The sequence below is a fragment of the Haliotis rubra genome, unplaced genomic scaffold (assembly GCF_003918875.1).
Source record: "Haliotis rubra isolate DU_JTF1 unplaced genomic scaffold, ASM391887v1 Scf291, whole genome shotgun sequence".
NCBI classification, from domain to species: domain Eukaryota; kingdom Metazoa; phylum Mollusca; class Gastropoda; order Lepetellida; family Haliotidae; genus Haliotis; species Haliotis rubra.
Window position 1 is genome coordinate 746,006 of NW_025766959.1, and position 16,080 is coordinate 762,085.

General features: G+C 42.1%; 1 protein-coding gene and 1 long non-coding RNA gene across 2 annotated transcripts in view; one reads left to right on the plus strand and one right to left on the minus strand.

The window, feature by feature from the left end:
• Window positions 1–9,838, plus strand: part of LOC124281977 (globin-like) — a 38,587-nt gene extending 28,749 nt beyond the window's left edge. Inside the window, exons 3-4 of the mRNA XM_046717987.1 lie at window positions 7,551–7,776; window positions 9,315–9,838. Coding sequence (XP_046573943.1) covers window positions 7,551–7,776; window positions 9,315–9,479 — 391 coding nt within the window. The 3' untranslated portion in view covers window positions 9,480–9,838. The remainder of the gene's footprint in view (window positions 1–7,550; window positions 7,777–9,314) is intronic.
• Window positions 9,839–12,331: 2,493 nt separating this feature from the next.
• On the minus strand, window positions 12,332–12,616 carry LOC124281978. The gene is made up of 2 exons (XR_006900015.1): window positions 12,510–12,616; window positions 12,332–12,447 (listed from the first exon to the last, which is right to left on the minus strand). It is a non-coding gene; the product is annotated as an uncharacterized LOC124281978 (long non-coding RNA).
• Between the last annotated feature and the right edge of the window lie 3,464 nt (window positions 12,617–16,080).

A 16,080-nucleotide genomic window follows, 5' to 3' on the forward strand; every position in this document is an offset into this window, starting at 1 on the left:
ACAGCTGCATGAGAAATATTTCGCTCATATGACGTGCATGCATGTATGTGGCTGCACTTGCTGTGTAGCCAGTATGGTAATAGTGCTAGCCCACTGAGATGCCATGCCGCAGTTGAGCATGAATACCCAATCCAACTCAGACACATAAGTATCCGAGCCGACCAAGCATTGTGCCAGAGGCGCCAGGTTTAACAAGTACGTTGTTGAAGTCCCACTGACGCGATCGGGGGATCAGACTTCACCATGCCGCTAGTAGTAGAGTAGTATAGTAATAGTAGCAGCAGCCGGCTGGCAGCAGACAGCAGTAGTACTGTAGTAGCAGCGAGCCGTAGCCAGTAGCAGTATGTGGCTGCTGCTAGCAGCAGTAGTAGTAGCAGTAAAGCAAGCAGTAGTAGTAGTAACCAGTAATGCCAGTAGTAGTAGCAGCAGCAGCGGCAATGGAGCCAGCCGCTGAGTAGTAGTAGCAGTAGCAGCAACATATTACAGCAACAGCAACGTCTTTAGTAGTAGCTGCAGCAGCGGTCGGGGATCAGTAATGGCTAATGTAGCAGCAGCAACGGTAATCTATTCCAGTTAGCAGTAGTAGTAGTAGTAGTTAGTAGTAGCAGCAGTAGCAGTAGCAGTAACAGTATTGAGTTATTAGTAGTGGTAGTAGTAGTAGTAGTAGTAGTAGCGGTAGCAGCAGTAGTAGTAGCAGTAGTAGTAGCAGTAGTAGTGGTATTGGCAGTAGTAGCAGCAGCTGTAGTAGCAGTAGTAGTGAAGTAGTAGCAGTTAACCGGTAGCAGCGGCAGCAGCAGTGGCAGTAGTAGTAGCGAGTAGCGGTAGTAGTTAGTAGCAGCGGTAGATAGTAGTGGCAATAGTAGTGAGTAGCAGCAGCAGCAGCAGTAGTAGTAGCGGCAGCAGCGGTAGTAGTAGTAGTGATAGTAGCAAGCAGTAGCAGCAGCAGTGGTAGCAGCAGTGGCAGCAGTCGGCAGCGGTAGCAGTAGTGGCAGCAGTAGCGGTGAGTAGTAGTAGCAGTAGTAGTAGTAGTAGTAAGCAGTAGTAGTAGTAGTAGTAGTAGTAGTAGTAGCAGTAGCAGTAGCAAGTAGTAGTAGTAGTAGTGTAGTAGTAGTAGTAGTAGCAGTAGTAGTAGCAGTGGCAGCAGTAGTAGTAGTGGTAGCAGTAGTAGTTATAGTAGTAGTAGTAGTAGTAGCGGTAGCAGTAGCAGCAGCAGTAGTAGTAGTAGTAGTAGTAGTAGTAGTAGTAGCGGTAGCAGCAGCAGCAGCAGTAGTTATAGTAGCAGTAGCAGCAGCGGCAGCAGTAGTAATGCTGGTGGCTGTAGTAGTTAGTAGTAGTAGTAGTAGTAGCAGTAGTAGCAGCAGTAGTAGTAAATGACAGTGAAGGTTCAGTCGGGTGAACTTATTGCGTTTAAAGCTACAGTTTTTAATGGTTAACATATATTAACAGTGTTCGCGTTAACGCACAAACCTGCGTGTTTTACGCATTACATCTACATTTCACGCACAATATTTTCTACCTGCGTGTTCTGCACGCAAAGCATTTTGTGTTCTGGGTAGTTACATTTCTAAATTACTTCCGTTAACTCTCAAGATACTGAAATGTTTTGACATGGTGATGTTACCGAAACTTGGAATTTTGTATAGTTAGTCACGTTTCGCAGATCTTCGAGTCACGTGTCGTGTGCCACACCTCCCAAAATTCTTTAAGAAACTGTAAACTAGTTGAATGCGTGAAAGTTAAGTTGATCTTTCTTCAAAATAATGACGATGACTTGAGGACATCAGGTAACCGAAAAACACATTTTCCCCCAAGGAAACAACAAACTTAAACAAAGTTTCTCTCAGCTATTCTGACTTGCGAATGACGACAAAATGCTCTGAAATGCTACGGAGGACTATGCCCCAAGGGCATGCACACGGAAGATGCCAAGGGATATTTTTCCTACCGCGAACACTGATTAAGACAAGCCTTTTTTTTATGTATATATACAAGAAGAACATTAAATGGATAGTTCTGATAATTCATAGGAGAGAATTGTATACAGAAAAGTGCATTTAGTCACATGTTTTCAGTGTCAACAACATAATGGATCACTTAATGTTCAGTCTGAGCATCCAGTATATGTGCAAGGCGTTGGCCTACATTGTCTTTAGTAAACATCAATAAACTTCGACCAGACGCCGCCATCTTGAGTTGAGGATCTAATCAAAGAACATTACGTTCAAGCTGTACTTGACGTATAACGGTATCAATGGTCCACACATTAAACCGAGGTTTGTTTATTACCCATAATGCATATTAGTAAACACGTAACACACGTGTAACACCGCTTTTGATTAAGAAACGTTTATGACTCTCGGCAATTTATTTACAACTTCTTACCACTTCTCCCATAAATATAAACTTAAATTTTCTATTTCATCTGCGCAGTGCCTTTTGTTTAAAGTTTATCGTTTTTAAGAAACAAAATTCTGTTTGCACATACGTGAATAACAACAAGCTGGTGTTAGATGTTGAAGCGGCTCTCAACTCCCTTGACCATTATTTTGTGAAGCTGGTATCAGATTGCTTCAAAGCCAACATCTGACCTACAATTTCTGGGTTTTATTCCAATTTGCCTGTCCCACAGAAAAAGAAGAAGAAACCTAACGGTATTGAATGAAGGTTCCCGATCTGTCTCTGAATTCAATGCTTATCACGTAAACACACGCCAACTCTCCCAAACGCTGTTTACATGTTGCTACAGATGTACTGCCCCGTCTCGACCATTACCCCCTGTGTCCATACTGCTAGGTCTGCTAGTCTAGGATCTTTCGTTTAGATCTTGAGTAGCACTGATGGATACCGTTGAAATCTGATGTATCCAATTTTCTGTTGTGTCGAAATGGATGTTACAATACTAATTTCTTTATTCTGATATATCAAATGTTTGGTTGACTCGAACTAATTTGTTCGAAATGAAACATGCATGGGCTAAGTTGTGCCGATATACGTCCGCAACGAAAATATGCTTTGAATTTAGTTTTTACTAACTAGGTTACTGCCTGTGTAACATAAACATCTCTGTACTGACAGCTACTCTACCTTGGAGAATTGGTTTTCGGATGATTCGGACGCTCGGTTAAGTCCTACAATTTGTCAGATTCCGTTGAGTTCGACCAGGCGGCTTTCAAGTGTGTAAGGACCGTGTTTGGTTGTTTTATGCAAGTGGGATCGTGGCTTTATTTAGACCCTTGATGCACTCGGTAGACATTTAGGGTTTGTTTTGGTAAATATGGCTTTTGACGTATAAGGATAGAGAACCCTTAGAATCTCCTGGAACTAACGACACCTAGTCTATTATAGACATGCTTAGGATATGTTGTTTCAGGATCTGGGGCGGTGGAGTAGCCTAGTGGTTAAAGCGTTGGCTCGTCACGCCGAAGACCCGGGTTCGAATCCCCACATGGGTACAATGTGTGAAGCCCATTTCTGGTGTCCCCCGCCGTGATGTTGCTGGAATATTGCTATGAGCGGCGTAAAACCAAACACAGTCAGTCCGTCAGTCAGTTTCAGGATCTGTGTGAGAGACTTAGAAAACAAGATTCCTGTAATTGGGACATGTTTATTGGATAAACATAGTCATCAACATGATGTGCGTCTTGGTAATCTTGATAATGTTGATGTAGTGGTGTCAATATCCAGTAGCATCATGTGGGGGCACAGGTAGCGCAATGGTCTGTGAGACGCTGTTCGCTGTACAGAGTTGCTTCCCTTTTCCCACAATAAGCTGACATGTCGTGATGCAACTTGGACATTATTAAACGCGGCGTTAAACCCAACACACTCACTCACTAACTAACATGGTGTATTGTGTTCAGTTTCACGCATTACACTTTCCATCTGTCCATCTGACTCGACAAAACAAATGATTAGCGGGGCTCACCGACTGTTCAGTATTGAGATATTACAGAACTAATCTCTAACCTGACTAGTCGCCGTACTCAGCAATATTTCTAACTATATAACATTCTGGGTAGGATTTATTCTGGATTTGGAGAAGACAATCCAGTGATTGATATCGTGAGCATTGATCCTCGCCGTACGATGACACCCAATCAACCTGTCCGTCGGGTGAATTTAGTCATCAAGCGAATATTGCTGGGTCGCAGATCTCATCCGGAACCAGTTTTTGTCTCATAACTGACTGGTAGATTGGCCATGTATTCCATCGACACAGTTTACACTGTTTTGTCAGGCGAGAATGTTATCGGTTAAAAGGCAGTCGTGAGATGGCAATTAGACGCAGAGTGCGGAATGGCGGTGGGGTAACCTAGTGGTTAAAGCGTTCGCTCGTCACACGGAGGACCCGGGTTCAATTCCCCACATTGGTACAATGTGTGAAGCCCATTTCTGGTGTGCCCAGCCGTGATATTGCTGAAATAGCCGCCTCCGTGGTGTAGTGGTTATATGGTACTTGTTGGTCCCTGTCTGGCGCTTGGCATTAATGCGTACAACAAGGACTGGTCGGCTCGGAGTCAGTATAATGTGTCTGACGGTTCAACTACTTCAACTAGAAGAGTCCACTTTTAGATCATAGGGGTGCCACTAGTTTACCATTGCGTAATCAACAGTCAACAGACCATAAAATGTTGTTTTAAGACTGTAGGCGAATTGGGATGTAGGCGAAATGAGAACATGCCTGTCTGAGTGGGGTATTCATGCTTCACTGCGGCATGGTATCTCAGTGGGCTAGCACTATAAAACCAGCTTAAGTCTGGGCTAGTACAGGCAGCCGCACATACACACGCATGCACGTCGTCATAAATTATGAGCGAAATATTCTTAAGTGCGACGTTAACCCCTATTTCACCTCACCTCACCTATTGCTGGAATATTGCTAAAAGCAGCGTAAAACTAAACTCACTCACCCACTAACTGAGTGCGGCGCAAAACAACATTGTCGCACACGCCCATCTTGTTACCACCTTAAAGATCTGACATGAAACCCGGGTGTGTGCTCAATGAACAAGTCACGCCTCTGTGCTGTGTTTGCCCAGCGTAACGAACTAGCACGTATACGACAGAAGGAAAACATCACCTTGAGAAAATGACCATCTTGAATTCTATGACAGGTCTATACACCTAGAAGAGCGTGTGTTTTGTTTGGTGAAGTGTTTACTCTGGCCTGCTGCAAGCAGGCAGTCTGAATGAATGTGTCCGCCATTAAACGTGTCTGTGTGTTTACATCAACTCTGCCTGCCAGAGGTAGACTCGGGCCCTCCTTGTGGCCGACCCCGGCCCACTTTAACAGGTATTCCATTGATAACTCACTTTGACAATTGTTATTGTGTGTTTTAAACAGTAACCGAATACCGCTTGTTCAAACTTCAATTTGAAGAATGCAAGCGTATTAGGCTTAGGTGGGTGCATAAAAACAGCTGTGTGTTTAGGTATTGTATGTTAAGTGTTTGGGGTATATATGCTCGGGTACAATATTTTAGTCTGTCTCACAGTCCCTCAACTACATCATTCTCCCTTCCGCCAAGTCCATTCTGCAATGCTAAATGAAGCAAGTCTAGATTTCTTCAGGATCTGAATCTTCAGGTAACCTCCCAAAACCCCTACAGCCCATAACCCCTACAGCCCATAACCTCTACAGCTCAAAACAACAAAGTTCATGGTCCAGTGCACTGCTAATCTCCTGCCTGTTACCTATTTCATACAATGAACCAGCCCAAACACTTAGAACTTAGGAAAATTATTTTAATGAGCAATAACAAAACTGAGAGTTAGAGAAAATGGTTTTAATGGATGATAACAAAAATATTTGAACAAAAGGTCAATAACATTGAAGTTGAGGTTTAACTAACTTCATTCATAATATCATAACATATTAAATATCAATTTCCATTCAAGTACATTGTTTCAGTGTCTCTTATTTTAACAAAGGTTCAACAATGTGAGGTTTCAGAGTGTGCGTGTGTGTGTGTGTGTGGTGGGTGGGTGGGTGGGTGGGTGGGGGAAGAGGCAAGAAATGGTGTGTGTGTGTGTGTGTGTGTGTGTGTGTGTGTGTGTGTGTGTGTGTGTGTGTGTGTGTGTGTGTGTGTGTGTGTGTGTGTGTGTGTTTAGCCTAGTGGTTAAAGCATTCGCTCGCGATCGTCACCTCGAAGAGCCGGGTTCGATTCCCCACATGGGCACAGTGTGTGGTGCTCAGTGCTGGTGTTCCCGCCATGATAGTGCTGGAATAGTGCTAAAAGCGGCGTACAACTATAACTCACTCAATGTGTGAAACCCATTTCTGGTGTCCCCCGCCATGATATTGCTGGAATACTTCTAAAAGCGGCATAAAATTAAACTCACTCACTCACTCACTCACTCACTCACTCACTGAGATACAGAGTGTAGGGTAGTCCAGTGGTAATGTTCGACAGACACGCTATAGAAACCGGGTTCATATTCGGTACATTGGCAGAGATTCTCAGATTTCGACGTTGAGTGAGTGAGTAAGCTAGTATGCTTTATATGTCAATACCTGGGACACCAGAAACACCTGCATATACTGTTGCTCAAAGATAAATGTACATGCGCATATGCATTCTGTGTAAATATATACACTACTTAACACTGCATGCCCAATAAGACCACTTGTCACCAGTGTTAATATACAGTTACACGGGTTCCACGTCTGACGTGGAGAGAAGATTCGCCCTCGGCGAAGGATATCTGTTTGGGGTTTGCAGGTTTAGTGTCCAACAGACCGAGACTACGGGTTCAGCAGGCAGAAAGTATACCTGTTAATGTTGTTCATTGACAGTTATCTGACAAATATGATATCCGCAGATCACGTCCCAGGCAGGTGGGGCACTGAAGCGCTCATAAAATACTTTACATCTTTGAATCTCTGAGGGACGCATATTTTCTAAAATATTTGGTTTATTGTTTAACGCCACACTCGCCAATATATGACGCCAGTCGGTAAATAATCTAGTCTGGACCAGAAACTCCAGTGATCAACAGCATCGTTCTACGCAATTAGAATACGAGATGACATGTGTCAACCAAGCCAGCAAGTCTGACCACCCGATCCCGTTAGTCGCCTCTCACAACAAGCATGGGTAACTGAAGATTCCAACCTGGATCTGTTCTGGATTTGGGTCACTGTTCTGCTTATTTAAGCTTTCCGGCACATTAAAGGCTGATGTTATTCTGAATCCTTTGAGTGCACAGTTGGTGCAAATAAGAATATTTGCATTGGTGTAAATGATAACAAATATTCTTTCATATACATGTTTTCATAGCAGAAAGGTATCACGATACGATACATTTATCCTGTCTATCTTATAAAGAATATATCGGGGGATGTGTGTGTGTGTGTGGGGTGGGGGATGTTACAACGAATACCGAAACTGCCCATGCGACTGTAAATGGTCACACATAAACAACACTTAGGTAATCGCTGCTGTGGGCGACAAAACACACCACAGAGTGCAACAAAAGTTCAGTTAATCTTTCGAGTACTGTGTATGACATGCATTACACATATATAATTATTGTTATCCTTTTTTCAGGTTTTTCAAGGACTATCCCGAAGACAAAACCTTCTTTGAAGCATTCAAGGACAAAAAACCGGAAGAGCTCCGAGATAACCCCAAAATGCGCGCGCACGCTTCGATAGTGATGCACGCACTGACTTCAGTTGTGGACAATTTGGATGATCCCGAATGTCTCATTGACATCCTCCAGAGAAACGCCCAGAGCCATTTCGGACGAAACATCAGGATCAAGCAGTACAAGGTGGGCCGGAATTGTGACGTCACGGGTTGTCTCACTCACTCACTCTCTTGGTCACTTACTCTCTCCTCACTCTCTTGTTCACTCATTGTCTCACTCATTGACTCACTATCTCACTCATTCACTTACTATCTCACTCACTCCTTATTCCCCCTCTTATTGAACCATTCACTCTCATTCACTCTTTTACACACCCATTCACTATTTTACACACCCATTCACTCGCTCACTCTCTTACATACCCATTCACTCTCTCTCTCTCTTACACACCCCTTCACTCTCATTCATTCTCCTACACACCGATCCCTCTCGTTCACTCTTTTTACAAACCCATTCACTCATTCTCTTACACACCCCTTCACTCTTTTACACACCCATTCATTCACTCACTCTCTTACACACCCATTCACTCCCATAAACAACCATTCACTCTCTTACACACCCATTCACTTTCTTACACACCCATTCATTCTCATTCACTCTCTTACACACCCAATCACTTTCTTACACACCCATTCATTCTCATTCACTTTCTTACACACCCATTCACTCCCATAAACAACCATTCACTCTCTTACACACCCATTCACTTTCTTACACACCCATTCACTTTCTTACACACCCATTCATTCTCATTCACTCTCTTACACACCCATCCACTCTTTTACACACCCATTCACTCTCTCTCTCTGTCTCTTACATACCGATTCCTCTCATTCACTCTCATTCACTCATTCATTTTCCCACCCATTCATTCATTCTCTTACCCACCCCTTCACTCCCATTTTTTCTCTTATATACCCATTCACTCTCTCTCTTACACACTCATTCATTCATTCTCTTACACACCCCCACACTCCCTTCACACCCATTTGCTCTCTTACATACCCATTCACTCTCTCTTACACACTCATTCATTCATTCTCTTACACACCCCTTCACTCCCATTTGCTCTCTTACATACCCATTCACTCTCTCTTACACACTCATTCATTCATTTCTCTTACACACACTCTCTCACACTCCCATTTGCTCTCTTACATACCCATTCACTCTCTTACTTACCACATTCTCATTCATTCATTCATTCATTCATTCTCTTACACACCCCTTCACTCCCATTTGCTCTCTTACATACCCATTCACTCTCTCTTACACACCCATTCATTCATTCTCTTACACACCCCTTCACACCCATTTGCTCTCTTACATACCCATTCACTCTCTCTTACACACCCATTCATTCATTCTCTTACCCACCCCTTCACTCCCATTTGCTCTCTTACACACCTATTCACTCTCTCTTACACACTCATTCATTCATTCTCTTACACACCCCTTCACACCCATTCACTCTTTTACACATACATACATAGACGCACACGCATACGCACACGCACACAAAAGTGGTAAACATGTAAGCCTTGCATCACGTCGGGCCTTACTCCTATGTCAAGCTGATATACTGTTCACGTACGCCGTTAAACCCAACTCACTCACTCACTCCTCGTTAGGCCTGACAGGGTATGGTTTTGTTCCAGGATCTGTTCGAGACCTTTGTCCGGTACCTGCAAGAAGCTTTGGGAGACAAGTGCACAGAACTGACCAAAACGTCTTGGGAGAAAGCCCTAGTTGTCGTGATTTCAGTCATCGGGAATGAAATGACAGCATTATCAAATGCTGACAAAAAAATACCCGTAAAATAATGGAACTTCCGCAACATTTTTCTGTGACGTCATACTCTTCGTCACTGACGCTGTACTCGGCACTACCGTTGTCTCCAGTAACCATGGCAATGACACAACGTGAGACAATTGTCTCAGGAGTATTTTTACCAACTAAGACGTTGTACCTTTTCCTGGATAACTTTGAATTATATCACCACAAATTATATATAATCAAGCGTAGTATGTATCACTGACATCCTGGTTCGATTGCCAGAGTTGCCGGGATTACAGCTCCAAGTCTGTCAGCATTGACTGAGTTTAGTTTTACGCCGCACTCAGCAATATTCCAGCTATATGGCGGCGGTCTGTAAATAATTGAGTCTGGACCACACAATCCAGTGATCAACAGCATGAGCATCGATCTGCGCAATTGGGAACCGATGACATGTGTCAACCAAGTCAGCGAGCCTGACCACCCGATCCCGTTAGTCACCTCTTACGACAAGCATGGGTTTCTGAAGATCACTTCTATCCCGGATCTTCTGTCAGCACCATACGCGTGGGTTTTACCAACGTGATAAACGTCTAAGGTATTTATCATTTCGGGTTTTCCCCCCACACTAAGCAGACCCGCCGTCATACAACTGGAACACTGATCAAGCAGAACTAGCTCAGTATCCCTGGGTAGATATGGCTGTTGGTTTACGCGAGGTGTATGACCATGACCTTTGTCCCGTGACCTTGACCGATGATCTTGACCGGAAACTAAGAAAATGTTTAAATTGTACATGTTGAACGGGTTTCGTCAGATCAACTGTAGTTCAGTCATATGATTAGGGACTGTAATCTTAACATCGTATGAAAATATTACTACACGCTGTGTCCTTTTTCACAGCCCCGTGTTTTATTTAAGTTTACACGTATTTCTTCGTAAGTACAATGGTTGTTCAATGCGTAATATTTCAAATTACAAATTGGTCAAACACTGACGGATTTCATAGCGTCTGAAATGGCCTTAACCTTGCGTGACCATGGATATACGGAGCTTGATATTCTTTGAAAACAGATCAATATTCTGGGACCATAAAATCCATGAGTTCAAATCATCAAAAAGGGTACATAAACTGGGACTGAATTCACCACGTGTTTATCGTGCTTTCTGCGTTATGACAGGAAAGGTACCACGTGACTGAAGATTTCATGATATGGAAGATTGCGGGTCTACATGGTGCAGTGTTTTCATACAATGTACAATATTGTAATCATATCTCGAAATGAACTTCATCGTGTATTTTTTGTGTTAGCGAGTGGTTTAGTGCTGACTGAACCTCGTGTCCCATTCTTGTTTACGTGTTTTAAAATCGGTAAAGAACTGTCTCCATCTTTCATCTTACCTGTTGGAAACGATGCACTTGTCGTAAATTGATAATTTAATGTAACAAAACTTGTAGTTTGTTCGGAATGATATATTTATCAAATTTGGTACTTTAATGGTAACAATTAACTTAATGTGCACGTACTGTACATATTCTTGCCGCCGTATTCACAATGTTTGCTTGTTTACTTTAGAGGAGCAGTCTTAATAATGATATGTTGTCACTATGTGCTGAGCACGTTACACGACGCCATGTAACATGTAATCGTCACATATGTATGTTTATTACAAATGGAATCGTAGTTACTGAATGTTCACAACGTTTTATTCAGTTCGTGGTATACCATAATCTCGCACCCACATTTTCATAAAAAATAACTTTCCCCTTGGGTGGATGTATTTTTGTATACTTTCCAGTAAAGACGGGGTGATGGGGTGACAAATTGTCTAAGAGGAGTTGCGGCCCTTTATCGTACCAGGATCCAGTGCACGGAGTTCAAATCCGAGCTCCGTTTGTTAACAGTACATGTCTTCGGCTTTCATCCCTCGCTGGCATGCAGTGATATCACTGAAATACTGGTAATCCAAGCTGTTAACAGTACATGTCTTCGGCTTTCATCCCTCGCTGGCATGCAGTGATATCACTGAAATATTGGTAATAATCAGTACATGTCTTCGGCTTTCATCCCTCGCTGGCATGCAGTGATATCACTGAAATACTGGTAATCAAGCTGTTAACAGTACATGTCTTCGGCTTTCATCCCTCGCTGGCATGCAGTGATATCACTGAAATACTGGTAATAAGCTGTTAACAGTACAGTCTTCGGCTTTCATCCCTCGCTGGCATGCAGTGATATCACTGAAATACTGGTAATAATAACATGTCTTCGGCTTCATCCCTCGCTGGCATGCAGTGATATCACTGAAATATTGGTAATCCAAGCTGGTAGTACATGTCTTCGGCTTTCATCCCTCGCTGGCATGCAGTGATATCACTGAAATACTGGTAATCCAAGCTTCATCATTCGCACCAAACGTTTCACACACCCTATGCGGTAACTCAGAGCTTGTGAGAGAATCACTTCACCAATATACTAAAAAATCGGAAAACTGCATTGGTGAAGGATTGAAACCGGGAAACAGATATTGTTTTCGATGGTGTGCCCTGATACCTTTGGTAACGAGTTTTATATGCTTGTGACGGCAGTTATGAATATATGTATGTACGTCATCATTCTGTATTGTATGCAGCCGTGTTAAGCTGACGTTCTTACCTCTACCTCTGTGTTAGGTTCAAGGTTCCTGCAGTTGTTGTCGCCTATTTTATTTTAATTCTATGTTATAATGCTAAACATGGTTACATGATTGTAAGTCAAAGTATAATCCTTAACATAACGAAGGTAACGACCAAATCCTACACAAGATGTGCTTTGCATCTCTAAACTATGTGTTTGTTAAGTGGTACATAATGCTTGTTCACGGGATACTGTGACAAATGTTTGTTCAAGGGATTCTGTAACACCTGACATTTCAGACACATGCTTTAACAATTGTTTGTACAAGGAATTCTGTAACACCTGACATTTCAGACACATGCTTTAACAATTGTTTGTTCAAGGAATTCTGTAACACCTGACATTTCAGACACATGCTTTAACAATTGTTTGTACAAGGAATTCAATTGTTTGTAACACCTGACATTTCAGACACATGCTTTAACAATTGTTTGTTCAAGGAATTCTGTAACACCTGACATTTCAGACACATGCTTTAACAATTGTTTGTACAAGGAATTCTGTAACACCTGATGTTTCACATACATGCTGTACCGCATGTGTGTTCAAGGGCTTGATGTTATGACTTGTTGTTACAGGGCATGTTGCTAGCACCTGTTTGTTAACAGACATGCTGCAGCGCCTGTTTGTTCAAGGAAGTGATGTAACGCCTGTTTGTTCAATGAAGTGATGTAACGCCTGTTTGTTCAAGGAAGTGATGTAACGCCGCCTCGTTTTAAGACATGCTGCAGCGCCTGTTTGTTCAAGGAAGTGATGTAACGCCGCCTCGTTTTAAGACATGCTGTAACACCTTCTTGTTCAAGGAAAATGTTGTAACGTGTAACACTTTGTAACTATGTATATCTACAGAATCTTTCACATATTTGGACTGTATTTTTATCATTTTCAATTTTATATTTGTGTTGTCTCGTTAAACATAGACGTTTTTATACTTTTGTGATATCTGGATATGTGGATGAACAACACTGTACTATTATCGTCTTCAGGTCTTGTGTCTTTTTTATACCCCACCAATCCATCCTAAAAGTATATATACTCTTCCCAAAAAGTAGGGGCACTTCAATTTTAATTTATGATTGAGAAAATTGGGAGATATATCGGTTTCAGTCACTTTTGATATGATAATAATGAATGTTTAGAGAGAGCATCACCACTTGCACTTCCTTATGACCATAGTTTTGTACAATAATCGCTCTTGAAACGTGATTAGTGTATGACGTGAAATTTGCATGTTTGTTAACGCTTATACTTCCTATCCAAATTGAAAGTTCCCCTACTTGTTTGAAGAGTATACAATAATACACAGCCAGACCCCCGTCACTATCTTTATCTGTGTGAGTGCCTTTGTCGTCCAGCGCTCTTCTTCCTTGTTCCCCAGGATTCCAATCCCACATTCTTAGTTTGTCAGAGCCACACACTTGCCCGAGGACTTCGACACGATGATAAACGAAACATGTGTTGCATTTGACCTCACAACGCAAGTTGCCCCGTAACGTAACGGATGATTTGGATTTGTTGTTGGTTGGTTGGTTGTAGTTTAACGCCCCACTCAGCTATGTGGGGGCGGTCTGTAAATCATCCAGTCTGGACCAGACAATGTAGTGATCAACATCATGAACATCAATCTACGCAATTGGGGTACGATGACATGTGTCAACCAAGTCAGCGAGTCTGCCAACCCGGTCCCGTTAGTCTTACGACAAGCATTGGTTGTTGAAAACCTGAGATCTTCAAGGGTCTGATGAATTGGAATCATAATTGATAGATCAACATAATAGAATGTTCACTCAATGCATATACTGTCTGGCAAAAGTGGTTGTGTTCCGACGACTGTTTTAACCTAAAGGTTTGCTAGGGGCGGTTGTGAAGCCTAGTGGTTAAAGCGCTCGCTTGTCACGCCGAGGACCCGGGTTCGATTCCCCACATGGGTGCAATGTGTGATGCCCATTTCTGGTGTCCCCCGCCGTGATATTGCTGGAATATTGCTAAAAGTGGCGTAAAGCAATACTCACTCACTCACTTTTATTCTCTTAAATAGAGTCCTGTTATTGTATTTACGTCCCTCAGCTACTGATCACCACACACTCACTCAGCTATGTTGTTTGTGCCTAGGCCAGCATCACTCTGGGCTTTCCTCTCACATCCAACTCACACGGCGCCAAACACTCACTCACTCATTCCTTAATATATACCCTATATATAGATGGTCAATAATGTTACTTGTCCAGCATTGGCTAAATGGGTATGTAAGTACAAGGGGTACGTTAGTACAAAAGCAAAATGATAAAGAACAAAATGAAAGTATATGACATAACACACCAGGTATCTGGGCGATGTCTCATTATATGACATGCAACACGAGTCCTCCTGACGATGTGACAAGATGTGTCATATAAAAACGAGGTAACCTGTCAATGTGTTAATATATGGCATATTATAGCAGGTATATTGTCGATATGTCAAAACATCCCTTAGGACACGCGTATCTTTGTCAATATGTCAATATATGACATACCAGGTATCTTAACAAGGTCTCAAATGTACATGTCGTAAAGCACAAGTATCCTGTCAATATGTCAGTATATGACATAAGCACACCAGGTATCTTGACAATTTGTCTCGTGTATATGTCGAAAGGCGCGATGTATCCTGTCAATATGTCAGTATATGACATAGCACATCAGGTATCTTGACAATTTGTCACGTGTATATGTCGAAAGGCGCGATGTATCCTGTCAATATGTCAGTATATGACATAGCACACCAGGTATCTCGACAATTTGTCTCGTGTATATGTCGAAAGGCGCGATGTATCCTGTCAATATGTCAGTATATGACATAGCACACCAGGTATCTCGACAATTTGTCTCGTGTATATGTCGAAAGGCGCGATGTATCCTGTCAATATGTCAGTATATGACATAGCACACCAGGTATCTCGACAATTTGTCTCGTGTATATGTCGAAAGGCGCGATGTATCCTGTCAATATGTCAGTATATGACATAGCGCACCAGGTATCTCGACAATTTGTCTCGTGTATATGTCGAAAGGCGCGATGTATCCTGTCAATATGTCAGTATATGACATAAGCACACCAGGTATCTTGACAATTTGTCTCGTGTATATGTCGAAAGTCGCGATGTATCCTGTCAATATGTCAGTATATGACAAAAGCACACCAGGTATCTTGACAATTTGTCTCGTGTATATGTCGAAAGGCGCGATGTATCCTGTCAATATGTCAGTATATGACATAAGCACACCAGGTATCTTGACAATTTGTCTCGTGTATATGTCGAAAGGTGCGATGTATCCTGTCAATATGTCAGTATATGACATAGCACACCAGGTATCTTGTCGATATGTCAAAACATATATTAGGACACGAGCATCCCTGTCAGTATGTCAATACATGACATAGCACAAGAGGTGTCTTGTCGATGTGTCAAATGTATATGACATAGCACACCACGTATAAATATGCAGCATACCAGAAAAGGCAACCTGCCCATATTTGAATATTGAACACAGGACAAGAGTTTCGATATACTACCATATGATAATAGTACATCTATGTATTATCACAGAACACAGGGTGGGGTACATGTGTTATTCTCAAGAAATGATCTGACAGATTGTAACATTAAAATATATTATCCCAAAAAAGAAACGCCTAGGCGATTTGTATTTTTAAAATATCTATTAATTACCTATTGTGTTCAAACAATCGTCAAAATATGTTACAAAAGTGTTGATGACATGATTTTACACAATTGCACAAGGGAAAAATCGACTTTACCTGAAAATGTTGATTTTGATGAGATTTCTTACGGGGATTAAAAAGGCATCGCCACAATGGAACAGAAATCGTCTTCCAGTTGAAACTGTGCAGCACAGAGCATGCACTGTCTGGCTATAAAAATCCAGACTACTTTCGGAACTTGGCATTCGTTTTCAAGGAGTTTCAA